This window comes from Falco biarmicus, chromosome 5, assembly GCF_023638135.1.
Source record: "Falco biarmicus isolate bFalBia1 chromosome 5, bFalBia1.pri, whole genome shotgun sequence".
Lineage (NCBI taxonomy): Eukaryota > Metazoa > Chordata > Aves > Falconiformes > Falconidae > Falco > Falco biarmicus.
In genome coordinates this window covers 69,442,529-69,470,350 of record NC_079292.1, presented here as the reverse complement: position 1 = coordinate 69,470,350, position 27,822 = coordinate 69,442,529, and the positions used below count along the sequence as shown (strand labels likewise).

The window sequence follows — 27,822 nt, the reverse complement described above, 5'->3', positions numbered from 1 at the left end:
AGCACAGGAAGAGGAACTGTCTGCGCTGGCGGGTGCCTCTCTGCACCGCTGTGACGGATCCTGCCTCTTTATCTCTGCTGGAACAGTGCTGGCTCGCAAGAGATAACTGTTCCCTGCTCTCTCGGGCAGCAGCTGGATGAGCTCTGGATGCAAGGAGAAGGAAAGTTAACAGTAAGTGAGTCAGTCTCACCAGGGATAAGATAGCACCTTTTAGGATGTTTCTTTCTCTAAGTTCAGAGTCAGGCCTGATGCAGGGCTGCATCTACCCCCCCTCTGTTCCCAGCAGATTGCTCCACCAGCATGCCTGTCTCCTGGGACCCACTGATGGGGCTGAGGGCATCCTGGTGGCCCCATGGGTGGAGGAGAGACTGGAAGCAAAAGATACGTGCACAAGCAGGGACTTGCTATGTAATTCACAGGGGACCGTTTCAAAATGTTGAGGCTTTCTCCAGCCTGCTTAGATCTGGAGAGATTGGTGTGGAGGGTCAGTAAAGCCTGGCGTTGGAGGATTATGTTGCAGCTGTGCTTTTTTGGGAAAGGCAGAGTTCTCATGTGCCCGTCTCCTGTGATCTCTTACTACTGCCGTGGTCTCCCTTCTGTCCTCTCTCTTCCGCAACTGCAGGGAAGGGACACACTTTGGTCACTGCAGAGGAAGCTTTGTGTTTTCTCCCTGCAAATTAACCCCTCTGATAGCTGGAATGTTACTATAAGGGTGCAACAAGGTCTTCTCTTGACTGTAGGGAATCAGGATCTGATTAGCTCAAGCAAAAACCAAAAGCACCTCAGGCGCTATGGCCCCCTGCTTCCCTCCCTGGGACACTAACAGCACAGCTAGCACCTTGTCACCAGCACCCCTTCTTTTGAGGGGGATCCATCCCAGCTTGCAAGGTGGAGTCCTGACCTCACCAATCCCCCCATCCCAGAGCTAGACCTTTGCCATAGTGCAGGTCTACATGATGTGCTGCCAGCCTGATCCAGGGAGCAGTATCTCTTCTCCACCCTGCCCACAGCCTTGCTGTGTGCAATCAGCATCACAGGGAGCGTACAGATGCATGACCCTAAATACGAGGGATGTTTGTACCAGATGCTCCCCCCAGTACTGAGCATCCAATTAACCCACTACTTCTGCAGGATGGGCCAATGGTTTAATATCCCAATGGGTCATTACTAAGATGTCAGCTTCTGACTTGTGCTAATGCTCCAATCTTCTCCTACTCCTAGGTGCAGCTCAAAGATGAAGCCTCCATCTGGGCAAGGCATAAGGCTGGCATGCTTTCTCCTGAATTTGGCTTCCCTCTGCCTTCCCACCCCACTCTGGAAGGATCGGAACTCCCTAATGCAGGAGGAGAAAGCCTGTCAGACAGGTGGCAATTTGGTGCTGAGTAGACAAGAACAGCAGCTCAGTACAAAGCTTGTAAACCTCAAGAAGAAGGAGGTTGCGACAGCCATAACGATGGGACGATTTCCTCCAAGCATGCACTTCTTTCGGGCAAAAGACCTCATTGATCAGAGTGCGGTGTTCAGCATCTTAAAGCGCATGCCAAAAGGTAGGCTTGGCCTAAGAGTCGCTCATCTTATTCATCCTCCTCTTGCCTTTTGCTTTTATGGCAGAGCTGGGACAAAGCACGAGGTGTGGCAGACAAGCTTACAAGAGCTGTAAATCGTGCTTGCTGTGTTCCAGGAAGAGCCTTGCCTCCGAGTTTGGGGATGGGGCAGTGGGAGAGAGGAAGAGGGGGATGGACTGGATGAATACACATTTCCAGCAATTGTAGCATTTGGTGTAACTCACAATACGGATCCTTCAGCCTTTCAAGTGTGGAGAAAGGGCAGAGGAAGTAAAGAGAAAACGACATCAGATGCATGCTCTGCATGTTCCAGCCAGGGCTTTTCCTTTTTCCACATACACATACCACAGACATGCTACAAACCTTTGTCTTAGCCCACATCTTAGCCAGAAATGCTGTATTCCCCAGTAAGTCTTTCTGCAGGTGGTCCTGTAGCAGACTTGGAAGTCTACTAGAAAGTCTGGGGGCACTAGAAGAGAAAGGTGTTGTCTCCAGCAGTACAAGTTTCTTTACTTGAATGCAAGTCAAAGCCTGTGTTGATGTGACCTGTAGAGTATGATATAAAAGCTACTGTATTCTCTCAGTCTTTCTTAATCAGGTTCTGGTCTGTGTACTTATGGGAGATCTCTGCTTGTAAAGGCAGGTATTTCTCATCTTTGGAGCTGTTGTTTCTCCCCTGTTGTGCAGCAGGCTGTGCTAATGGGCTCCCACGCCCTGTACCAAGAGGTTTCTGTACTCTGAAGCACACACACAGTTTTAAAGGCCTTTGGACCATTTTAGGTTAGATAGCAGCATGAGGTTGTCCAATACCTTCACTGCACAGGATGGCACATCCTCCAATGAGCAGCTGGGACACAGCAGCGTCTGAGCTTAGTACTCTGCATTGCAATGGAGAGGGGGAGAGGATATTTTTAGCCAAGGTGAAATCTAAATCACTTAGGCTGGGTAGCAGGAAGCCTAATGTCCCCATGTACCTGACCTGCTGGCAGTTCAGCAGAGAGGCAGGAGGCTGAGGGGATCACAGGAGGAAACCTTGACTCCTGACTGACTGCTTTCTCCCTCTGCATCTCTGATTCAGTAAGGAAGTATTTGAACAAGGTGCCTTCTCTAACTAAAGATACAAGAAAGTTGCAGCAAACACTGTCAATACTCCTGCGACTCTGACCACTATGCTCACTCTTCCAGGTGGTCCCTTTTTAGATTCAGAATCCCATGGCCTTGCCCACATGGCTGCTGACCTGCTTTGGAAGATTTGCGGGTCAGCTTTTCCATAACGGCATTTTTCACTTGCAAGGCTTGACACTTGGCATGTGGATAAGAACAATCTTTCTCACTTCCCAGCTTGTCCCTTCCAGCCTCTGGTATGGGATGAGGAACCCTGGCTTGCAGCATCCTATGTTACCATAAGGATAATGACAATTCTGATATACTAATCACTTCCATTACTGAATTGAACAGTAAGGAATTTAAAAGTACCCTCCTCTTCACCTCCAATGGGATATCTTTGATACCAAGGAGGAATCAAAAAAAAAAATTAGAACTTTTTAATCCATATATTAAAATGAGTTCTCAGAATCTTTGTAAGAGCCATAAGTTTTTAAAGCTAAGATCACATCCTTGTAGCTGCTTGAGTAGGACCTAGTCTTAGAGGCCTCGGTCTTGATCAGAGCCCCTGGAAATTGCTGTTGTTTCATGCACTACTGTAATTTCTGTTGCTGCTCACATAGGAAAGAGGATGGCATTGCCAGTGAGAGGAAGGTCAGATCTAGAGAGCTGTGGCATGCCCATTCTGTTACACTAGCTCTGTTGAGAGTGGCAACCACAGTCACTCACATCTTAACAGTCAGACCCTGTGTAGTGGAAGATTATAGACATTATAGTCTGTATTATATTAGCCCACTCTAAGTTATAGCCTTGAAGTTTGTCTAACGTCACAAACATATCAGTCTTTTGTTTTGTTCTTGCTACTTATGTTCTCTCTTTATCCCTAAGGACACCAAAGCTATTTTGACTATGATGTCTCCCCTAGACTAACAAAATACATAATCTGTAAGACTTCAGCTCTCACTGTAACTTCTCTTTACAAATGTGAAGTTTAGTTCAAGCACCAATAAGAAAGCTCCACAAGAGGGGAGATTTTAGCAAAGAGAAAGGATGGGCTGAGGAAGGTGAGCATGCAGAGGATGCTTCCTATGCCAGGAAGACTGGCAGTTGCCAACATACTGCACAATAACGGAGCATCCCAGAGGCCCTTCATGCTGTCCAGCAGCAGATGTACGATATAAGTGAGCATGCTTTTGATAAGGCGTAGAAGTAGATTGTACTTCTGCATCTGAGTGCAATTCCCTGGTGTGTCATGGTCTGGGATTTTGGTATATGCCAGAGTTTCAAGGAGATGAAAGGATAGACACAGACTAGGTGGAAAAACTGAGGCTGGGATACAAATGGCTTCTATACAGAAGCTTGCTTCAGGTCTGCCAGTCAGCTAGCATGCCTTGTAAACTGCCACCTACTGTGCGAGTTCCTCTTTAAATCAGTGGGGCCTGAGCCAGCTCACAGCAAAGTCTGTCTGAAAGACCTTTAATAACTGAGCATTTTCCATCCCAGCGGAGAAGCAGAGCTCCCTATTGATTCCCCCCCCCTCCCTCTGCTTGCAGGAGCTGTCATGCTCTGCCTGCCCTGTGTTTGATGTGGAGGGGGCCACATCCCCAGCATGAGGGAGGCAGAGCAGCCCCATAGTCTCTGCTGGGAGAGGTCACTCACAGCCATCTAGAAGCATTTTCCAGATGCCCCTGGATGGGCAAACTCAAACTATTGTCTCATTAAACTTTGGTTCCTTCTTCTCAGCTGCCTTGCCTCATTAGGATATACTTTACCCCCAACAGGTGCTGTCTTACACCTGCATGACTATGCCATCCTGAGCATGGACTGGCTGGTGTACAATGCCACCTACCTCCCTGACTGCTACATCTGCTTCACCCACATGGGCACTGTTCGGTTTCACTTTTCCAAGCCTCACCCTCCTCACCCAGTGCCAGCCCAGTGCTCCCAGTGGGTTTTGCTGGAGACTTACCGCCAACAGCTGCGCAATGTGACAGAGTTTGATAGCAGGTGAGTGGAGAGAGCTGCAAGCCTACCAGTACCTCACAATAGCATTGTGTAGCCAGCAGGACCATTCTGGTCCAGCTTTCCCATTTGGTTGCTGCTCTGGAAGTGGGGAACGCCATGTAGGGCTGCATACATAGAACAAGCAAATAGCAATGTAAGAGCTTGAAGGTTGAAGCATTAAGTACACCAGAGAGACCATCAAAATTGAAGTTTTCTGTACAACCTCACTCTGGTCCTTTGTATAGACATGTTGAAGACTGATTTAAGCAGATTTACGCCACCTGCTCCCACCTCTCTTCAGCAGCCAGGCTGGATGTACTCCTAGCATGGGGGACAGGGCTGTATGTGAAAGGACTAGCCTCATTCATTGAAGTACCCAGGAACAGGATATGAGGAAGTCAGGTAGCTGATGGACAGGCTCTCCCCCACATCAGAAAAGTAATTTGTAAAGTCATTGTTTTCTCTCAGAGCAAGAAGTTGGGCAAACTACTCGTGTTAGTTACTACACTAGCAAAACCCCCCTCAAACAACCCAAAAGAAAAGAAAAACCAACCCAACCTCCTACTCCAAACACCAACCTTGTTTTCTGAGGGCTACCTTTGAAACCCCAGTGGTACTCACCATACTGAAGCAAAAGGCACTCATTCCCAACAGGACCCTCAGGCACCAGGAACCGCAGCATGCCCTCCTGCCCTCAGGTAAGGGGTTAGGTCTCAGTCTGGGCACTGGCTGAGCCAGTGAGCCCTACATACAAGTCCTCTGCCTGGTAACACTTTTCCCCCACTCAACACCCTCCTGCTGATGGAGCTTCTCCCATTACAGGTGAGACCTCCTACAGCTGTCCAGGAGCTCACACTTCAGACGGTTCCCCAAGGCATCGCTCCCTTGCAGGAGCTTCCCTCCCTGCAGGCAACTCCTACCTTCACTGCTGGCAGCCTAGGACCAGGACCAGGTGTTAGTTGGCTGCTCAGCAGCCACCTACCATTTATTTACTTACTTATCCCACTTAGGGGTGGGATTAGCCTGGCTCCCCCTCCAGCCGGTGCTGACAAGGAAAAGGGAGCCCTGTCTCCCCATCCAGGAGCCACTGATCCCAGGACAAAGTGCTGCCAAAAAGGCCAGGAGACAGCACGTAGTTCTGTGTGGCGTGCAGGGGGCTGGAGAGAGCATGCTAAATAATGCATGAAGTCAGACACTGAGTGATGAGGACAAAGGATAATACTGAGTAGTGATCCATTCAGAGGGCACTGCCATCCACAGCGCTCCAGGGGCTGGGATCCTGCGTAAAAAAATAGTACGGGGTGTCATGTAATTACAGACAGTGTCACTACGCCAACACATGAGGAGAGGGCTGGATCAAGGAGATGCAGGTGACCCTAATTACAGCATTTCCTAAGTGAAACTTGATGGGTTTTACTGTAGTGCTCTTCAGTGGGGGTGTGTGCTCTTAAATAGAGTCCTCTTAACTCTTAGGGAGCTGGTATCTCCTCCACAAGGAAGCTGTCTGGGATCTGTGCCCTAGAGATCTGGGAAGGAGGTCAGGTTGGGAAGCTAAGGAGCTGCCAGACCTCTGGCATGGTATTGCCTTCCCTCCCCAACAACAGCAAGGGGCAGGGCAGAGGGAGCTGACTCGCCAGGGCACCCACCACCCCTCTCCTACAGAGGTCCAGAAGGAAAGTAATGCCAGACCCAGGACTCTTGATGTTTTATATCCTGAAGCTCAACTGCCCTGACAGATGATGGAAGAAATAAGATCCAGTGAAAAGTCACTTATCTATGTCTTCCAGAGAGAAAACTGGTTCCCCATTATCTCCCTTCTGTTTCTACTGGGAGCAATGAGGAGGGAAAACCACAGCACCAGCTCTCTTCAACCCCACCAGGAGACCAGTAAATAATGTGCAAGAGATTGCATTTTGAAACAGCTTCACTTTCTTAAAGCCCAAGCAATTGCACTGGCTATTTGAGAACTGTATCAGGAGCAATGCTTCATTATATTTGGTTTTGGTTGCATTTCTGTAGTGTGATGTCCTTTTCTGGCTGAGGCTAGGGGCCATGGCATCCTATACACCTGGGATGGTGGAGCTGTGCATTATTTGGTTCCTGATGTTCCTGTTTGGGAACATAACTTCTTTTCAGAGGCAGTGTTATCACATTCCTCTTCTTTTGTATTAGTTGTCTGACAATGCCTCGTAGTCACAAGTCAGAGCAGGACTTCAGGGTGGCAGTCACTGCACAGGGACATAAGACAGATGCTGTTACAAGGGGTCTCCCCAAGGGCAGATAGGAAACTGAGGCAGAGACCAATGAAGTGATTTTCCTCAGCAAACGCCTGCCAGAGCCAAGTACGTACTTGGATGTCCTGCATCCTGGGTGCTCGGACTTACTCAAATGAGTATGTTGTCCTTCATTTCTTGCCCTTCTGTGCTTATCACCACAACATCGCAGAGGAGTCATTTCACATAATGTGCAAACATGAACAACAGCCACATTGAAGCGCTTCCCCTCCTATTTTCATCTAATCCCCGGGTACTAGTCTAGGGGTTAGGAATGTTTTTTGGCTGTCTGGAAATAGGTCTCTAGCCAGGAATAGGCCCCAATCTGTTCTGCTTCTCAGTTTCTGGAAACTCTCCCAGTCTCTTGAACATGTGCATCCCAGGCTACCTCTTCCCTGCACTCCTCTTTGCCCTTGAGCACTGACAAGCTGAGAGAAAGCAGATGTCAGAGGAAGGAACGGATGGATAGTTGGGTGGTTTCAGGGAAGTATCAAGGGAATATGGCAGCAGGGAAGGGCTCTCATGCAAGACAGGGTGGATCAGCAAATGTGAAGGGAACAATGGAAATGTTTCCGAGAGGCTGCACCTCTTTCACCTTACTGCATTCCTGACCAGGAAGGGGTAAGGGAGAGAGGTATCTGCATTACATTTTTGCTGTTTGCATTTTTAGGTACATATGCATACATATACATACGTGTTATGGATGGAAGTCTTTATGTTTGTTTCCCTCAAAAGAAGCTTTAATCATTCCTATTCAAAATACACGTCTTATGGGTCAAGACCCTGGAGTATTCTGTTACTGGTAAGCTTCCAGAAGGATGCTATTATGAGTGTCAGGAGACCACAGGCCAGGAGACAGAAAATGGAAGAGAATTTTGCTTTGAGATTTAAAATAAAAAATATTCCTCACTTATTTACTTCACAATCAGTTATGATATGGGAGAATGCCATTTTTTTCCTCAAGATGTAATATACTGTCCAGCATCTCCAAAGCAAGAGTATGCCCCTAGATATTTAGGGAAACAGCATTGACATTCCAGATATTTGTAAAATACCACCGCACACACTCCCCCATCAGTAGCCTGAGGATTAAGACCGTGCCTGACGGCGCAGCTCAGACGGCCCAATGGAGCTCTCTATCACCGGGATGAAGTCATCTGTGAGGGAGCTGACACCATGGCCGAGGCTGCGGGGACAACTCCCCTGGGCACTAGTGGCTGCCCAGACCGCCATCACCTTCCCCTCCGTGCCCTCCAACTGCCTTATCTCACAGAAAAATAGGGCAGTGTGTGCATTACAAGGGGGAAAAAAAAAAAAAAGGAGTAAAAATGCACTACAGAAACAAAGCACTCCACTCCCTCTACAAGTCTCCCCTTGGGGAGAAGAAGAAGGGATGAGAGAGAGAGAAAGAGAATGAACCACATGTGACAGATGTTAGTCACACTATTTAATGCACCACTGGAAGACATTCAGATACTACGGTGAGGAGAGGGTTATAATTACCCATCGAGAAAGAAAAAGAAGCAGGAGAAAGAATCCCTTTAAAAACAAGGCAACAAATCCATTCACTTCTGCATTATATAGCACAAGAAAGTAAAGGAATTAGGGGAGAAAGAACAGGAAAAGAGAAAGCAAAACCACAGCTGAAAATAAATAATCCTTAGCTGGTCGTTTTAGCTGTGCCCCTTTGGGCATATGCATTGCAATAGCATTGTTCAGTGCATATATGACATGACACGGAAGGCTATTTGTAGTCTGCACCTGATCACTGGTGAAGGCCCATTCCAGAAAAGAAGCAAAAAAATGTATTTAGAAAGCTTTGCTTCATCTGCATGAGCTACTGATGGCAAAAGCCCCTGAACCCTTAGGAGATTATCCAGTTATCAAGGATGGATCACTATTACGCAATAAATCTTCAACAGTTATAGGGATCAATAATCAGTCTCAAAGGAAAGGGGATTATAAAAAATGCACGATTTGATTTATGTGCTTTTAGGAGCAGGGCAGTGTGGGGATTTATTGCTGTTTCTAGCCCAAGAGCACAGGCTAAGTAAACAACTACAAGTTTGTACAGCTAGATTTAAAGGCAGGGAGCGGAGCCCTGTGTGCACTCATTGCTGGAGGAGCTGAGTTCTCACAGGACAAGGGGAGAATGCGGTGGGAGCCCGACTAACCGCCCGTCCTTATCTGAAACAAAGCTGCGTGGGGTGGCGAGAACGGGCTTGCACGGCCTTTTGATCCATGGGGAGGTTTTTCCCTCGGTGCTTGCAGGGCTGGTGGGAACAGCCCCACTCGGCTCCTGGCTTCAGGCAGGTGCTCTCCGCCGCTGTGCGGGGCTGGCACGGAACTGCCCTTTGGCCAGGAGGGGAGGGAAAAGTCTCTTTTCCCCAGCTCTTCCCACACCAAACCTCCTCTCCCCTCCCTGCTAAGCTGCAGCACACCCTTTCTGCCGGCGGCTGGCCTCCACCGCAGCTCTGGCAGCTGGATCAGCGCCTCCAGATGCCCCTGGCTCCTGCATTCCTGGTTTCTAGGGTGATGCTGTGGTGTCTCCCACTGCTGCGTACTCCCTGCTGCCCACCCGAAACGCCACCTGCCCCTGCCGTGGTCCAGCTTGGTCTCCTTTGGTTGCATGGAGTGCTTGAACAGTAGCTGGGGTCACCCCATGTCCTGTGATATGTCACCAAAGCCCCTGTTGTAATGTGCGGGAGGGCAGAGCTGAAGTTGCTGTGGAAACCTGAACTCTGAATTTTCCTGCCTGTTTGACATTTGAAAATCTCATCCTTAACATGGTATGAGCATCTCTTTATGTACAGTTTTGCTTCTAAAATTGTTCCCAGAAAAGAAATTAACAGAGTGAAGACTAAATGAAACTGCGGCCGCTGGGAGAGGGTCCTTAGAGAGGCAAATGCTGGGGGAATGGGCTCTGTTTTATGGGCAGGATGGAGGAACTCAAAAGGGATGTCCCTGCCTGGGATGTCTTAGTTTATGAGTTTGGACCAGATCACATTTTACATCTGTAGGAAGGAGGTTTTTAATTCCATCCACAGAAGCCTCCTGGAAGAAGATAATAGGAGTACAAATCAAACCCACACCTCCCATATAACAGAGCAGAGCACTGCATGAGGATGAGGGCCAAAACTTCAAACATGAAGCATTATTAAAGATCAGTAGCTGTTACTGAGGGGAAACAATATACTCAGATGAAAGATGAAGCATGGTTGAAGGTATTTCTATCTGAATCTGATTAGTCCCTGACACGAGATAAGCATCAGGCCTGGCCAGACTGGTAAACCCACCTGCCTGCAAGCAACTGGCTCTGTAGCTTGCTGTGATGGCTTCAGTTTGTCCACCCAGGAATGAAGGTGATCGCCCCCGTATTGCCATTTAGGCTTTGCCTACTGGCCTGAGAAATGTATTACAAACTCTTCTTCAGGTGGCCACCAGCAGCAGGAGGAGAGCTGTTACCAGAGGCAAGGCTTGGGGCAGGATGAAGGCTATCAGCTTGTCAGAGGACAGTGTTGGGGCACAGGCACTCACCACAGGGTGCGAGCTGTCACCCACCACTAGATAATCTTGCGATTACTGGCTTCCTTAAACTCTGCTTGATAAAACTACCCACCGCATCTCTGGATTTCTGAAAGAGGCTTATATGCCAGCTGAGCCTATGGAGGAAATAAATACCTTTCCGTCCCACTAAGGAAGAGCCCGGACCTTCGATTCTTATCAGTTGTTTGCCAGCAGACAATCTGGAGAAGTTATCAGCAAGGCAGGCAGGATATCAGCTTGTACCACTGGCAGGGGAAAAGGATTTTTGATTCACAGCCGCTTACCCCCTGCTTATATTAGGTTACATAATTTGACAATATGAAGGTACCAGGGCAAGTTACAGGCTTAGTAAGTAGGTTGATGGTTTCCCAGTACGTGGCATCTCCTGGAGACTCAGTCTGCCTTTAGGTGGTGAACAGAGGACTGGGTGTCATAACTCCTTACATGCATTGGAGATGTTTGTGAGAATATATTGTCTGCAGGAGTAATGTACTAGCCTAGTTTTGGATTAAGGATACCCCTGGGTAGCAGAGTGCAATTCTTACAATATAAAAACATCATACTTGCTTTCATAACCCTATTGCTCCTCAAGATTTTGCCCTCATAAAAGGAAGGGGCAAGTTTTGAACACCTAGTCTTACCCTGCTTGTAGCTCAACAAGTAGCATATGCCTTTTTACCTGTCAGCTATTACCTGTACTAGTCGTTAGAGGAGTAAATACAGGTGTCAGAAAAATGACCTGAATGCTTCCTAGCTGCACCAGTTGTTGTTACACTGGTTGCACTGCAGCAGCAACAGGCTCAGAGTTAGACCTTGGGCCCCTATTGTGGCAGGAACAGCCTTGCACCTTTTCTTAGTCCTGCGCAAAGAACACGTGCCTCCTTCAGCACTGCCGCTGCCCTGCTGTGCCCCGGAACAGGTGGGTTGGGAGGGTGTCACGTCCGTCCACAAAGCTTGGGCTCTGACAACAAAACTCACACCTGTCTCGGATGAAACCTCCTTCCTCCTGCACGAAACACCCAGCTGCCAGCCGGCGGCTTTTTGCATACTGAAAGCCAGTTGTCTTGTTTGTTCTTCTCATTCTTCCTCTTCTCTTTCTCCATTTGTACAGCTTGCTGAGAAACTTGACCCTGGTGACGGATGCCCCTGAGCTGGCGTACCCTTCTCAGACTTTCATTTGGAAAAGATTTGAAGAAGTCTTCCTCATTGCCTCTGGACTTATCTGCTATGCACCTGTGTTCAAGGCCTATTTCTACCAGGGGCTGCTGGAGCTCTATGAAGATAACATACAGTATGTCGAGATAAGAGCTATCCTGCCTCCGGTACGTATTTTTTGGCTTCTCTAGTACTCTTTTAAATCCTTATTTTTCCATAAGTTTTCTCAAGCCCTATCTTGAATTTAGTTTTTGGATGTTTGCATACCTGCCTTTCTAAGGATGCTGGAAAACCTTGATCATATTCAAAGGTCTTTGTTGGAGATTTGCATAGGCAAGGGCTTGAAAGTGAGAGATGCTTTGTTCTTAATGGCTAAGGAAGATACCTACTGTGGCAACAGCACAAAACTGCGTTGTAAAGGCTGACTGAGAGCTGTGTTGAAAACTTGCTGGTTGGGAAGATTATCTCGGCTTTGTCTGCACCAGAATCACCTGTTCTGTAGCAGCTCTTCTGGAACAATTTCCCATCTTGAACAGAGACTTATTCTGGAATAGTTACTTTAAATCCACAGCTTATTTCAGAATGATTTCTCTGAGCAGGCTAGTAAACCAACTGGCAAAGCACAGTCTTCCATAGTTATGCAGACAACATAAAAATTTGGCTATGTACGTGAAATACAACTGCTCCTTTCATTGCCACTAATGCTAAAATCCGGTAGTGATAGTTTAGGCCTTTCTCTCTGCATGTCAGCTGGAGCTGGTCAGATTGTCCTACAGCCCTACACTGCCTCACCGCCTTCCCAAGCACTAGCAGACCCCACCACTGTTCTTTGGCTCTGATGGTTCCCACTTTCCCAGTGGCTATTTTGACACTACAGGCACACCTTTTCCATACACTTCTCCAGACCAGCTCCAAATGGGTCACCATGGGGGTGGGAGCTCTGTCAGAGAGGCAAATGCCTTACGAAATCAAATGAACCGGGGCTGCTGCTCCTTACCATAGCACCTACCCCCACGTTCTTAACAGTCCATTGCAAGGGGAGCAAAGCTGCTGTGCAAGGTCCATCCAGCAGCAGCTGAAGGACAAGGTGGTGGTGATGGGTTGTGTGTGGGAATGCAGGTAGCAGCTTGCTGCTGGCACCACAGCCATACTGATGACCTGCTTATGGCCCAACTCCCAAACGTGCCTGCTAGCAACTTCCTTAAACCATTGCCCTTGCATGCAATGGCTCGTGGGCTCCAGCTTACTGCAGATGAATGTCTGCACCCCAGCAAGAACCGCTGCTGCTGGGCAGCTCTGCAGCCACCCTATCAGCAGACAGGCAGGTGCTGTGACAAATTTGGAGGCTGATCTAGCTTTGTGCATGCCTCCCCCCAACAGCTGGAGAGTGGGGCTGCTAACCCTGCCTTGCTGTGGCTTTGTCTGGCCCCATAGCAAAACAGGTCTCAGTGTCAGGGCTGCAGACTGGCACTCTGTCATGCCCGAGATGAGAAGGGTTTATTGAAAAGAGAAAGAAAAAAAAAAAAAAGAGGTGGAGAAAACCACAAAGCTTATATGTATCTTACTTTGCTGGGGGTTGGTTATGGGCCAGTTGCTCGGAACTCAGTTACCATCTGTCTTTGGGGTACCTGGAAAGAGAATATAACACAATGTCAAAATTCCTGTGCTGTGAGACAGCGTGAGTGCTGGCATCCTCCCAGGTTACACAGGTTTCCGGGCCAAGAGTTTCTGCAATGATACAAGCGCGTGGGCCTGACTGGAAAATACCCTGCCTTTACCGGCAGCCCTTAGACATGGTTGTAATGTCTTTTGAAGAGAGGCTTGGCAGGGAAGATTTGCTTCCCATCCAGCCCCTAATGCTGGCTTCAGGCATGGGAGCTTCCAGAGCCCCAGGGCTTTCTTGAGGTGCTGCGAGGTACAGGCGGGCAGGCTGCCTGAAGCCCAGGTAGCGCTGCAAGGAGCTGTGGGCATGCCGGGCTGCTGGCTCCCATGGGCAGTGCCGGCAGGGAAGTGCCAGCTGGGCTGGAGCAGGGGAGAGGGAGTGGAAACACTTCATTGTGAAAGTCAAGGTGAGCAGGGTGTGACAGGAGTAGCGAGGTGCTTGTCTGGCTGGAGATCCTCTGCAAGGTTTGGCCAACAGCGCTGACACTTGCAAAAGCTCGCCTCACAGCAAAGCCCGCCAGAAGCAGCCCCTGAAGTAAAGTAAATGAAAGCTGAGATTTAGTGCGAAACAGCAAACATTGTGGAAAAGCCCCCCAAACCCAGCTGTGTTTGCAAATTCAGCTGTGCAAAGTCTCACATTCCCATGGGCTGCAGCAGGGGAAAATTCCCTCTGAGCGCCTGTGGCCACCCCACGGCTGCTGGTGCCTGCGAGGGGGATGCCACAGCGTGATGGGGTGTGGGGGCTTAGTGAGGAGCATCACTGCAAGGGGCAGCACCGAAGGGAAAGTATGAAGGTGGAGTGTACCAGCTGAAGGGTGGAGGACAAGGGTGAAAGAGAGAAGATATGGATAAAAAAAGGATAAGAAGGGAACAGACGGGAGTGATTTCAGCCACTGTTTGTGAGTGACTCCAGGCAGGGCCTTTGTGGATTAGTATCAACTGGGGCATGCAGGGTCTACAGCCCCGCTGAAATCAGGGCAAAAGCCCTGTGTATAGCCCTGGTAGTGAGGAACTCACAAAGCTGATGAGACAGAGCATGCCAAAAGGATTATTTTTCCCAGTTTGCAGCCAGAGAACTGGGAAACCATGGCAAGACTAAATGACTGACTTAAGGTCACGGAGCAAACCTCTGGCAGAGGGGAGCAGAAGCCCAGCCCAGCTGGTAGCTTATGGAGCTCAGACCTCTGCATGCCCTGGGGCTGCCTTGGCTGACAGACTGCCACTGCAAGGCACAGAGCGCATGTGAGCTGCCAGGCGGCTGGACAAAACGCTCCAGCATTTGATATAGATGTGAGTAAGGGGTCATGGTCTCCTCTGGGTACTCAAGGGCACTCGCTTGCCATGTCTGAACATGGAGAAACTTGTTTCTTGTATCACATAGGAGGGAGGAAAACCACTCCTTGGTTCTTGCCAGCTGGTAAAGGCTTCAAGAAGAAAATGTTCTGCACAGATTTAACGGCTTTTTTCTGCCCTGTTGCCAGGACCGCAGCACATTGCTTCTCCCAAGGTTTTCTTTAGTTCATTTCTCTCACCCTCCAGTGAAACACCTCTTCCAACTTCTGCTTGCCATGTGCTTTTCATCCTGCAGGTGTATGAACTGGATGGCACCCGGCACAATAAATCATGGTCCGTGGCAACCTACCAGGAAGTGATCAGGCAGTTTACGAAGGAGCACCCTGACTTTCTTGGAGCCAAAATTATATTTACAGCACACAGGTAGAGGCTGAGCGAGGCTAAGAGTGGCTGTGCATGGCTGGCTGTGCTATGGTGGAGGTGGTGGTGGGGGAGAGGGGTCCAGGCCAGGAGAAGCGATGCTGAGGGCTGGGCTGAAGTGCCACAGTCGGTTAGCAGTGCCCACGTGTCATCAGACCCAGGGTGTCGAGTCCCAGAGCATTCCCTGGCACATGTAAAAGGCTAAGGATGAGAAATCATCTATATAAGTCTGCATACGTGCAAAGCGACCAGGGTTAGCTCATGGCGTGCGCCAGAGAGACAAGCGTCTGTGAACCTCAGGTGCGGGAATGAGCAAGGGGAGGGCTGCTCGAGTGTGTGCGTGTCCAAGCTGTGCACGCTCTCTTCCCAAGCCTAGAGGTACTCCCCCTCTCTACGGAAGCTGAAGCAGTGATGGCAGTACCCGAGTGTGGGCACTCGGTATTGCAAAGGTCCTTGTGGAACCCTGCAAATGCGGTTCTCCCGGCAGCCTTTGTATGGTATGTTCATGCTGCTGTTCGCAGGCGGGCACAAGGCTGTTCTCCAAGTCAGCCAGATGCTATGAAGTCATGTGAGGTGATCCTGAGCAAATATAACAGACCTCTCAGCAGCACTTACTCACTCCAGCTCGGCACGATGCTGTTCCCAGTTCAGAGCTGGCTTGCCTCTGGCCAACTTGGGTATGGACAGAGTCTGTCTGCAAAAAGCACTGTGATGTTGAAGTTCAATAGGACTGGAAGAATTCTAAATGTAAAGCTCTCTTGAAATGCAGTTACCATCCCACCTCCCAGCAAAACCGTTGAGAGGAAAAAAAAAATCTAAACATTTTTTCTCCATGCTGTTGCGTTCCCTGCTTGGTATATGGGAAAGCCAATGAGTCAGACAAGCATGCCTCAACTCAAGTGACAGCAGGGTCTAGCCAGGCATTTCCTGGTCATTCAGGGGTTTCCTTTCACAATATCAATTTTCTACTGCTATTACTCTGGAGACCTGAAGCTGCTGTCAGATTCAGGAGCAACTTGCATTTTGGAAATACCCCTGGGGGCCCCATTTCACAACTCAAACCCAAGGCAGGCCTGTGGGAGTGAGCCTCTGCACCGCTTTCTTTCTCTTGCTCTTTAGGATGCTGAATGTTTCCCAGATTAAAGAAGCCATCGTCACTGCCATGGCTCTCAGAGCCCGCTTCCCAGACACCGTGGCAGGCTTCGACCTGGTAACTATTTCTTCTGTGGCTTTGTGTTAACCCCTAGACATGCACTATAACTACATGTATAATATGGCATACATTTTAGACCAGAACCAAATCCTCTACTTCTCTGCTGAAATCATTGTAAATGAATCGCAAATCCTTCAACTAAGGATTTTGTTGAGGGCAGTTGACAAAATCCCCTGAATCAACTCCCTACCCAACAGCACTATAATTTCAGTACAGTTGGCACTTGGTGATATACAGCTGTGAGTCCCACCATCTTCCAGAGCATGTTCAAAACCACCTTTCCTCTTTCCCCCAGGTTGGCAATGAGGATGAAGGTCATTCTTTATGGGACCTGAAGGATGCCCTGACCATGCCATATTCCCTGGGGGTCAACTTGCCATACTTTTTCCATGCTGGCGAGACTGGTAAGCATGAGGACTCAGGGCCTGTTATTGCTTGCAGAGGCAAGAAGTCTTGCAAAGCACAGAAACAGCAAACCTGGCTGTATCAAGATGATACGTGTTTGTATACATGTATATATAAGTGGTCTTCCCTATGCTTCTCCCCATATCAGCTTGTTGCTGTAGCATTCCTACATGGCGCCTCCCCTACCTGCTCCCTGCTCTTGACTGTAGGCTTCATGTTGCTCAGCGTCTTTGCCCTCTGTGTGACATGGAGTCATGCTGCAAGAATTATTGCTGGTAGCTGTTTCCTCCTCAGAGCTGTGCTCACCTCCCATCCACAGCAGCAGCAGCAGAATTCCTCAACCACTATTTTATATGTTAAGGTGAAGGAATGTCTAGCCAGCCTCAGGTCTTAACTGAATACACTCATCAAAGTAACTGTCACCCTTCATTCCTGGGGCGATGCATTATTAGCAATATATTATTCAGTCCGTGTGGGTGGGATTTATCCTAACCATGCATGACAGTTGTGTCTAATTTGTGTTATGCTTATTGCATGTTGGCATCTACAGAGAAGATGTCTACATCTGAACTGTAACTCTAGGCTCACTTTATAGCCATGGACAGTAACAAGCACTTCTAAGGCACAATGCATCTCATCATAATACACAGGCTATTCCCCAGAAATTATTACTTCTCTCCATTGGCTATGAATGGAGATGAGCATGATTAGCTTAGCTGTAAGAGCAATACTATCGACATCTAAAGCCAGGTGAGATGAGTGGGTATCTCTGTGCTGGGCAATGTCCTGGGCAAATTTGGATTCCTGTTTCACTGAAAATGCAAAGTGGGAACTCAGAGTTTAAGCAACCCTCTTGCCTTGCAACTGGGACATTTGTTAACAAAATAATCTAGCTGTTTGAGAAGATACATTTGCTCATAGCACTGCAGTGATTCTTACTTGCCTCTACTCAGACTGGCAGGGCACCTCTGTAGACAATAATGTGCTGGATGCATTGCTACTGAATACCAGTCGGATTGGCCATGGACTTGCCCTCATTAAACACCCTGTAGCCAAAAGCTTGTCTCTGAAGAGGGATGTTCCTGTAGAAGTCTGTCCTATCTCCAACCAGGTATGTTGGTAAAAGCTTAGGTCTTGGGGCTGGGACACTGGAATGGGACTTTACCATAGCAATGAGGACCAGCAGGGAGCTGGGGGCAGCTAGACGTTTTGTCGCACTCAGGCTGGCTCAGTTTCCTTTGCACAACATCACACTGCAGCCTACTATGTAGACACATGCTGTGTATATATAAGGTTTGTAATGCCAGTCAGTTCAAAATCCTTTAAATTCCTGTCCAGAGGAACCTGGGAAGGCAGTCCTCCCTAGGGGAGATGAGGCCCAGAGCCAGGGAGGTGCCTGAAGAGACATAGTGGAAAATACTTCAAAGCCAGGAGAGCCAGAGGCTGAGAAGCTGGGATTGTACCTGGAAGTCTTCTGGTTTTGTAGAATTCATAACCATGGAGAACTCTTTTGCAACACATTAGTGTGCTGCCCATTGTCCCCTGGATGCAGCAGAAAGGATGCCCTGGGCTAGATATGTACCGGTGTGAGCCTTGAGGTAGAGAACCCCTGATACCAGCTCCAGATGCCCTGGGCTAGGCATCATGGCAAATACATAACCAGAAGACTGTTCCTGAAATGCTCACAGTCAAATTGTTATAAATAAGCAGAAGTTATTCATCCCACTGGCCTTGATTTAGGTGATTAATTTAAGAAACTCATCTCCTTGTATAGTCAGTGGAGACAAGTAGTCTCCCTCTGCAGCTTTTCAGAGCAGAATGCCTAACACAGTCTGAACAGCCCTCTGGAGGCTCTTCCTCCCTCATGACTACCTGCTGACAGAAGCGGCTATAGCAGGTATGAAGTACGACGAGTGTTGTAATGCAAACATGGCTACAGCAATAACCTGATGTGATGCTGTCTCCCACCCTTCCCCGCCAAGGTCCTGCTGTTGGTAGCTGACTTGCGGAGCCACCCTGCAGCTGTCCTCATGGCTGAAGGACACCCCATTGTGATCAGCCCCGATGATCCCCCTATCTTTGGGGCAAAGGGAGTCTCCTATGACTTCTATGAGGTGTTCATGGCCATCGGAGGGATGAGTGCCGACCTGAGGACCTTAAAACAACTTGCACTCAACTCCATAAAGTAAGTTCCTTGCCTCTCTCATCCAGCCATAGTAATGCTAAGGGGACTATCAGCTTGCTCCCTGGAAACCCATTGTATTTGGTTTTGGCCCCAGAGTCTCCTCTGCCACGTGAACTGGGCTGCCATTAACCCAAAGTCTCCTCTGCATGTCTCCTCCAAGGGCAGGACACACGGGCCCCTGAGGCTCCCCTGCCCATGCCGTTGAGTGCCTTTCTTTAACTCGGTGTCTCAGTTCATTCCTCCTTTTCCATCCTTTGCAAACTTGCCTCCAGCACTTGGTTCTGGTTATGGGAGAAAGCTCACGTCTTCGTATCGCTTGTCTATTTCTGCCAAAACTTGGCTTGCTGTGGCATTTGCCATGGCCAGCTGGGGAAACACAGGAAAACAATCTACCAGCATGTAGCTTGTGTGTGTTTAGCCACTTCTTCTGTTTATCTGGATAGCTCTGAATGTCCCAAAATAGTTTGAATGTGGTGCCCAGGGCCTTTCTACACATTCCAAGAGCTTTGTCTGTTTGCCAAATCCCATGACAGTCCTTGTGTCAATCCCAAGTCTCCGCATGGCCAGGGAGAGAACAAATACTCTTATTTCCTACTAATTTGGACCCAGCCCAAGGCACATCTGAAAGCAACAGCAGTGCTGTCTCTTCTGTACTAGTCACTGGGTGCCACCCAGCGATCTCCAGCTTACACAGACTGAGCTGTTTGTCCTCATGGTGCAGGACTCGGTAGCTGTTGATCCGGCTATGACACTTCTTGTTCTAGCACGAGCCCAGCTGGCAGGAGTGCAAAGCTCTTTACACTACGTTACTCTGTGCAGTGTAGGCATGCCCTGCAAGGGTTAATCTGTTGCTGCTTCCTGCCTTTTCATTTTGGTCACTGATCTTGAAATAGCTGCCCCCTTGTCTCCTGCCTGATACTGACTTTTCTCCTCCTCACAGATACAGTGCCATGCTACCAGATGAGAAAGCCAAGGCCAAAGATGTCTGGCAGAAAAAATGGGACCAATTTGTGGCTGACCTCTCTGATAGCTTTTTGAGGGAGCTTTAGAGGGGAGGAGACACATCTCAGAAGGCATTTGGCAAGCCAGAGCGAGCCAGGCTTATTGCTAAGAGGGAGACTGCTTCCTCCATGTGACCTGAGCAGATGAATGAACCTCAAAGTCTCACCTGGCAATGGGCGATTCTGGTAAGCTAGGCTTAAGGCTAAGAATGGGCTGAACTATCCTGTGAAAGTCATGGGCTGGAGGTAAAAGGGAACAGTGAGCCCTTACAGCAACAACAAAAGAACACCCCACTCAAAATAGTCATAACCATTAAAAATTGGCAATGCAATGACCAAAATCCTGACATCCTTATTTAGGAAAAGCAGGCTTTCTAATTAGAGTTAGCAGGAGACTGCCAGCATGAGGACCTCTGAATTTCACCTTATCATTACAAAATGCAGACCTTGTCCGGAAACAGCTAAGACAAACATCCAACCATTTGGGACACTGACCTTCATGAGAGTAAGGACTGAAAATTACTCTTGTTATGTTTAACCCTGGGCCTGCTGCCAAAATAGCACTGCTAGGTCGAAGAACCAGTCATAGGTCTGATGTTTGCTATTTCAGGACCTACCATGGCTGGAAACGAGCTGATGGAACTTGCTCCCAGAACATTTAAGCCTGGTTGCACAGTGATCATAAAGCCAAGAAGAGGTGCCTCAGTTCCCAAAGCAAAATCTTTTCCTGTCCTCTGGTCAGAAGGAAGCCAAAACACTTTTCAGCTGAGAAAAAACATCCTGGCTTCCTCCATCCAGCTTAATTGAAACTGTCCCCCTGCACTGGGCCATATTACCATAAGGCCTCTGCATTTATAGGAAACACCTTTTGATTTCATGGGGTTCTGCTACCAGCCTTTGCTGCCTAACTCAGAGTGCAAATGTGCCCTCATTCAGCCTGTTAGACAGATTTTCACCCTGGTAGAGAGCTACTCTCACATTGTGGATATCCATAGTGGTCACTTCGACCTCTGTAGTTTCCAGCTCTTTAGCAAAAAGGTATTGCAGAAAACACAGAATAAATAGTGTCATGACAAGCAAATTCCCTTTCTTAACATCATCCAAAATATCAGGAAAAAAACTAATTGCAGCTAGATTAAAAAAAAAAATCTTCATCAGGATTCTAAATAAATTCAGCAAAATCCTTTGGCACACATATCCCAAGTACACAGCCAGGATCCACCAGTGTCTCTCCCTGACTTCAGTACAGTTATGCTGGTCTGCATCAGCCAGGGGAGAATTTACAGAAGTTCCCGCTGAAAGACATCTCCCTCCTCTGAGCCACAGGCTTGTGAGGACTGTCATTTCCTGACCTGACCAGCTTGGGCAAATTGGCTCTCATTCTGTTTTCTGCTAATTGTCTCAAGCTGGCTGCCCATAGTGTTTATTTCCACTGACCTTGCTTAAAACACCTTAGCAGGAGGCAAATATACTCACTACAGAAGCAGATCAAGCTGCGCAGCCCATGTTAAATTGCCCATGTTTCACAGGCTGCAAGTTCACCTCCAGTCATCTCAGGGAAAAAAAAAAAACCAAAACAACCCACACTACAAACCCCACAACAAGGAACAAATAAAACCACAAGAAACCAAAGGTCTCTATATTGCAAAAGTCAGCAACACAAACCACAGAAAGCAACAAGCGAGAACTCAGTCACAGACCTCACTAACCCGCAGGGTTCAGTGCCTCACACCCCCAGCCCTGTTACAGCCACAGCTGCCTCTGCTCCAGCTCTCTGCCCACATGCCCCACACCGTCCTCTGCAGCACCAGCAGCTGCTCTTTGCAGGCTTAAATCCCGGGCCTTGATGCAGGTTTGACGAGCTTTATACTGAAGGAGGAGCCAGAGTAGAGCCACCTTCCCTCCTCCTCCACGGATGTTGTGTACAGAGCGCAGTCTAAAGTCCCCAAGGTAGGCTTTGGTCATGGTCAGATTATAAATGCTGACTTGGGAAATTATAATGCTGCTGAGGGAGACTGCTGCAAACAGGTGGACTGGCTGCTAACTAGTGACCCAAAGCCATGTCCCTCTCAGCTCCCTGATCTTTTGCCTTTGCTATATGTGGATGGGTGAAGAACTTTTACTTGCCCTGAGTTGATTCTCCCTTAAGTAAGCCTCTTTGCTGCCAAGGTGAAGCTAATCATTACAGAGCCAGTGTGGGAGAAGCTGGGTTCCTCAATACGGGTTGACCCATGTCCCTTCCTCTTCTGCTGCTGTGGAAAGGTTTCAGCTCTTGCCGAGCACGGTCTCTTGAGGGCTTGACCAACTGATGGCTTTTTGGTTACCTGTAGTGCTCCCTCCTCATAACCCATGCTAGCAGCGTGACTAGATCTTCTGTTTGCCAAACATTTGCTGGGTCCAGTTTACCTGCTGTGCCCAGTTTGTTCTTGCCTTCCCAGGAAAAGCCTGTTGTGCGCTTGGCCATTTACCTACTTTGCATCAGGAACTGCGACGTGATGTGGCCCGGTGTCTGGAGCCATCAGTGGGTGACGCTGTTTGGAATTACAGCACAAAAATCACTGGGGTTTAAAATCATACAGGTCTGAGGTGATCTTAAGGTGAAAACCTCAGAAAGTTGAGGCCTGACTCTACAGGGCTGTGTTTGGTTTTGTGACTAGCCTAGTGACTCTGCTTCTGCTGATGGTATTCCTCTTGGGGTTGGTCAGATAGCAGAAGCTTTTCCATCCTGATCACATATTTTTAAATGAGAACCTGAACCACAATGGAATATCTGAATGGATTGATCTTTCTTGGATGGATCAAGACTGACTCCAGTGGCGTAGCCTTCCTTGTACTCCTCCTTGAACAGGGCATTGCCATGTCTGGTGACTGGGGCTTCCCAAAAGTCCTCGTGGGAAGTAGCTGGGCTTTAACCATTCTTAGGGCCTTAGTGAGTCTGACAGGAGGGCCAGCCTGCTTTACTGCTGGGGATCAACTCTGCCTTAGACTGAGCCTTTGTTTGGAGAAAGGTACAAATGGAGAAACCCAGACGGCATTCTCACCTCTCTGACTGCAGGTGTTCACAAAAGGAGGGATTTAGGCTGGACCGCAGCAGTTAAGAAAGATCAATCCATTCAGATATCCTCAAAGCTTTGGGTAAATTTGGCTGCGGAGCTTCACTGAGACTCAGCTTTTGAGCATTCGCAGTAACTTTTCAAGGATTTTGCTTCCAGTCCATTCCTTTATCCTCAGTACCTTGGCTCCCTGCTCACATTTGTTGGGAAATACATTGCACACATAATGCTTTCTTGCCTGTCTCTTTCAGAACATAGTATATATTTAAATTTTTAAACCTCTTTTAAGTTGTGGGGTTTATTTTCCCTCCCCCAGTTAAAAAGAACTGGGGATGCCTGTGTTTGACGTGAGGTTTTAATTTGGAGTGTGCATTGGAGGGGGATGTTTCACATCACTTAACCTGGAGTACAGTTATCAGGGAGTCTGAAATGTCTTCACAGCATGCTGCAAAGGGCAATTTGATCCATGGGGCTAACACGCTGTGGAGTCAAGCCCAAGCCACTTGGCAGAGACAAGACACAAGTCCTCCAGCCCCCCCCTTCCCCAAACCACACAGCAGCTGCATCCAGCTCAAGGGCTGTGTTTTCATACAGAGACCACCAGACAGACATGATTTGCTTGTGGTACCTCTCCTGTTACAGTTTAGTACCGTATCTGTGGCAGTTACAGCACGGGAAAGTAAAAGGAACTACTGAAGGTCATTCTACCTGCTCTTAGCATGATTTTAACCCAGGGAAACAAGGAGAAGAGTGACTAGCCCATTCTTTTTGAAGCTGGCAAGTGCCTCGTGCAGCACCAGCTGACTACATGGTACAACCTGAGGCTCTTTGCCTGAAGTACTGGTGGTCAGCATGGGAAGAAAGGGCCAGCTAGCGAACTTGCAAACCTGGTAAAGGAGGTATTCGGACAAGCAGGGGGGCTAGAGACAGCCGCAGGGGTGGTGGGAGGCTGAGTAGGGCAGACCTAAAGGAGCAGAAAGAGCCCCCTTTCAGTCTCCATCCAGATTAAGGAGCAAGGAAGGAGAGTAGAAAATCCATGGAAGTTTCTGTGATGGTTACTTCAAGCAGCCATAGGAATACATAAAGCCTTATGCCTATTATCTCCCCCATCTACCTCTCCCCGTGGCATCCTCAGGTTCCATTTGTTTAAAGGGGAGGTGGATGGGGCTTTGCTCGAAGCACACAGGTCTAGCAGTGTTTTGTCGCGGAGCAGCTTAGGCTGCCTTTGGAGCACTTTAACAAATGAAATGTTTGCCTCCTGGTCACTCACCGGCAGGAAATGGCTGATCCAGCACTAGTGGTGGCTGTCAAAACTCATGCCAGTAAAAACAGAGGAGTGAAGTAGCTGGTTGAAAATAGAGATAGGCCCAAGACAGCAGCTGGATCTAAATGTTGTGTGGGCCTCCATCACTGCAGCAGAACGATGCAGATACCAGATGCTAAGCAAAGCCCTCTGGCCATAGAACACAGGGCTACAGATGTGTGTTCTGCTAGGTCCCAACACTCAGCCTGCTTCAGGTTTTTCTCCTGTAAGTCTCTGGATTAGTCTTTTCACAAGTAGCAGCAGAAGGACATTTCTTTGGCCAGAAACCTGTAGCTCTAATTGACTCAGAACTTAATTCCTTTCTTTCAGGCTTGCAGCAGTTGCAATCATGGCAGGTCTATCAAGTGTTTTCTGTCCTCTGAGAGACAGGCAGGTGAAGGGTCTAGCTCTTGATTCTTCTTGCTTGTCATTTTTATCAGGCTGTGTCCTCCCCCTTGGTCATTACAGGATAAGAAAGGCATTTTACTGTATTTTCTCTTTCTCAACCTTTAGCTTGTCCATCATTCCATGAGCAGGCTGCAGCAGAGAAAGAGAAGAGATAAACTGAGGGGGGGAGGGCTGGTTCAGGCCATTAGAGCCTCTGCTGTAAGAAAAGAGACGGAAGGTACAGCTGCTTTTGAGGGGGATGTTAGAAGGTCAGGAAGGCGGGGGGTGGGGGGAGTGTGATGACAGGGCTGTGAGTCCAGGGAAAACAGAGATGCAGGGTTTACGTAGGAACCCGCGGGAGAAGGCTGTGGGCAACCGCCTGTTTTGCTTGTCTTTAAAGGCAGCTATGAAAGGGGGTGGAGGAAACATCTAAGTACGGTGTAGACAGGGGAAGAAGAGGGAGTCTCCTGTGGGCTGGTGTGAGAAGAGCAGACAGACCATCTCTAGGGGTATTAAGGGACATGGCTGTTGCCAGATGTGCCTGCAGAAGAAATCTTGTGGTCTGTCCATGTATAACATGCAGAATGGGAAGTTCCTAGTAGAGTCCCAGAAAAAGTCTTGACTCTTGAAGGGAAAATTACATGGGCAGGCATTTAGCATAGGGATGATGGGCTAAAGCCTGCCTCCTGCTGCTGGAAAGATGGGGGCTCAGCAGCCATAGCAGGTACCGTCAGGTGCAGTGCTTGGCAGCCATGCTGCTTTTGGTCCCTCTGTGCATGCCAGGCTCCGCCTGTGCCCAACCACTGGCAAAATCCCTCCGTGTTGGTTTAAAAATAAGAACTTCAGCCTGCTGGACAGTCTTCCTTGCAAAAACAAATACAGCTGCTCTGCCAGCCTACTGGGAATGCTCACTGGAGCAGACACATATTTTGGGGGCACACCTTCAACAGCGGGTACCCTGGCTGATAACATGGCTGCCCTGTCCACCAACCCTTGTGTGTCGGAGTCACAGTGGCCATAAAATCCCCCCCCAACCCCAGGTCCTACCTCCAACATCCCGCCCTGTGCTGTGGTGGCACAAACCACACCAATGCTTTCTGCTACGAGTGTTCTGCAAGAGGAAAAATGCTGCCAAGCATGCAAACGGCATTAGCAGGGCCAGCACCTCACCTGGGGGGGGAAGGTTAGAAATTGCTCCTCCATTGCTCCGCATTGCCAGAGTTCACTTTGGAGCAGAACAACACCCCCTCCATCCAGTAAGACACTGCCATCGCCATCCCCATCCCGGAGCCCTGCTACCCGCTGAGCGGGGGGGGGGGGCCGCTGCAGCCGCAGGTGAGGGGCGGGCGCCCCGCTACGCCCCGCCCCGCTACGCCCCGCCCCCCCCCCCCCGCGCGCCCCGCCCCGCCCCCCCCCCCCGCGCGCCCGCGCCGTGGAGCAGCGGGGCCCCCTGCCGGGCTCGCCGGGAGGCGCCGTCCCGCGCAGCGCCGCGCGCCCCTGAGCGGCGCGAACAGCGTGAGGTGAGAAACCGCCCGCCCGGTGCGGGGGGTGCGAGGGGAAATGGCGGCTGGGCCCCGCGCCCCGCAGTGCCGCCTCAGGCTTCAGCGCCGCCCGTAACCGGGGCGGGGGGAGAATCCCCCCCCCCCTTCAAAGATATCTAGATAAATATCCTTAGATAAATATAAAGCTAATTAAATCCTCTCTACGATAGGGAACTGGCTAGGTGTCTCTCACAGCTATTTTGCAACAGGAAAAGGGCAAAAGTATCCTTACAGTTAAAAAGAAGGGACTGACTGACCCCGGTAATGCAATTCGGACAGCCTGATTGCAGCGGCGAGAGGTGCTGAGGCCGGTAACCAAACCAACCCATTTAACTTGCAAGTAGTAGGTTTGCTAAAAGGCCATAAATCCACGTTAGCCAATACTCCAGGCAGAAATCACAGTAAACCAATCAAATTTTTTCTCCACTTGGTGGACACCTGAGAAATGCTCGAGACAAGGTTCTTGCATTTGTCGTTAATTTCAGAAAGCCCTCGCCTCTCTCTCTGGCTGTATTTTCACCAGCAGCCAAGGGAAATGCGAGCTGGAGGTCCCCGGTTTATAAGCAGGTGTGTCAGTAGTTGAGAAGGGCGTACATGCAAGTAGCTGTAACTGCCTCCCTTGTGCTAGTGGAAGAAGGTTTGAAGCCCAGTTCTGCAGGGAACTAAATACTTTCAGTAATGTCTCCAAGGCCAGCATAAATTTTGCCAGAGCGGGAGAAGCTGCAAACACTTCTAACAAATTAAAGTCATCCTGACAAGTTGAGGAAATTATGTAAAATAAATAGTAGGTAATTCAGTTTAAGGCAAAAGCACTTAAGGAGGAATAACCATCTGTACAGGTGTATAACCCTGAGTCGCCAGTGCTTTAATAGCTCTGCAGAAAGGGCTCTGGTGTTCAAGTGGATCAAAATCGAATCAAGGTTGGTGTTCATGGCAATGGAAGCATAAAAACAAACAATTACTCTGTTTGCGTAACTGATGCCTAAAGTCATACGTGTTAAACCTGCCGTATCACAGGAGTCAGATCTCAAGCCTAGCCAGAAAGCAAACAAACATTGTTTCATCTCCATGGAGGTGAAGTGAACGTTTTGCTTTCCTCAAGTCTGGAAGGGCCTCAGCTGAATTCAGCACCAAAATTTCTATCCCACGCCGCAGGGAAGAGGGAGCCCCCCGGACACAGTGCCGCAGGGGGCAAGAAAAATGATCAAGCGTCTTAGAAAACTGTACGATCTGTAGGAAAAAGACTGCAAGGTTTGGGTTTGCGTAGGAAAGACTGAGCAAAGGCAGGGCAGCGGTTGGCAGAGGTAAAAAGTTGCAGTGAAGATCCTTTGCATGTGCATAGCGGGCAGTGAGCTGTAACCACCTTAGACTGAAACCAGGCGATATCCCGGGAGATGCCTTTGCAGCTGTGAGGACTGGACCATACAGCACTGGAGCAGCTTCACTCAGGAGTCTCCTGTTCTGTGATTTTGTGAACGGGTTAGATAAATTCGGCGCAGTTGCTTTGGAGGGGTCTAAGCCTTTCATTCCCTCCTGCCCACATCTCTCCCGTCAGGATTTTGCACGCCTCTCCCACTGCAGGGCTCTTTGTACCCGTGCCCGCGGCGTACGTCCCTTTCCTCCACCATGTCAAGCCCCGCCAGCCTCGCCGCTGTTTGCGACACCTGCTTTCTGCAGCCCCTCGCCGCTTCCAGTTTCTCTCCCAGCTCTCC

General features: G+C 49.0%; 1 protein-coding gene and 1 long non-coding RNA gene across 2 annotated transcripts; one reads left to right on the top strand and one right to left on the bottom strand.

Moving 5' to 3' along the window:
* Positions 1-23,162, top strand: ADA2 (adenosine deaminase 2). Its single transcript, XM_056339671.1, has 10 exons — positions 1-171; positions 1,222-1,547; positions 4,451-4,676; positions 11,604-11,814; positions 14,898-15,025; positions 16,142-16,232; positions 16,531-16,639; positions 17,594-17,751; positions 18,623-18,825; positions 19,766-23,162. The coding sequence occupies exons 2-10, from the start codon at positions 1,235-1,237 to the stop codon at positions 19,872-19,874; spliced, it is 1,548 nt and encodes a 515-aa protein (XP_056195646.1). The 5' UTR covers positions 1-171; positions 1,222-1,234; the 3' UTR covers positions 19,875-23,162.
* On the bottom strand, positions 19,779-27,822 carry LOC130149718 (uncharacterized). The gene is made up of 2 exons (XR_008821991.1): positions 27,474-27,822; positions 19,779-24,719 (listed from the first exon to the last, which is right to left on the bottom strand). It is a non-coding gene; the product is annotated as an uncharacterized LOC130149718 (long non-coding RNA).

Excerpts from the sequence above, each read along its gene's own strand:
- ADA2 (XM_056339671.1), top strand. The coding sequence starts at position 1,235 with ATGAAGCCTCCATCTGGGCAAGGCATAAGGCTGGCATGCTTTCTCCTG. Across the intron at positions 1,548-4,450 it reads CTTAAAGCGCATGCCAAAAG|GTGCTGTCTTACACCTGCAT; the intron begins GTAGGCTTGGCC and ends TACCCCCAACAG. Across the intron at positions 4,677-11,603 it reads GTGACAGAGTTTGATAGCAG|CTTGCTGAGAAACTTGACCC; the intron begins GTGAGTGGAGAG and ends CCATTTGTACAG.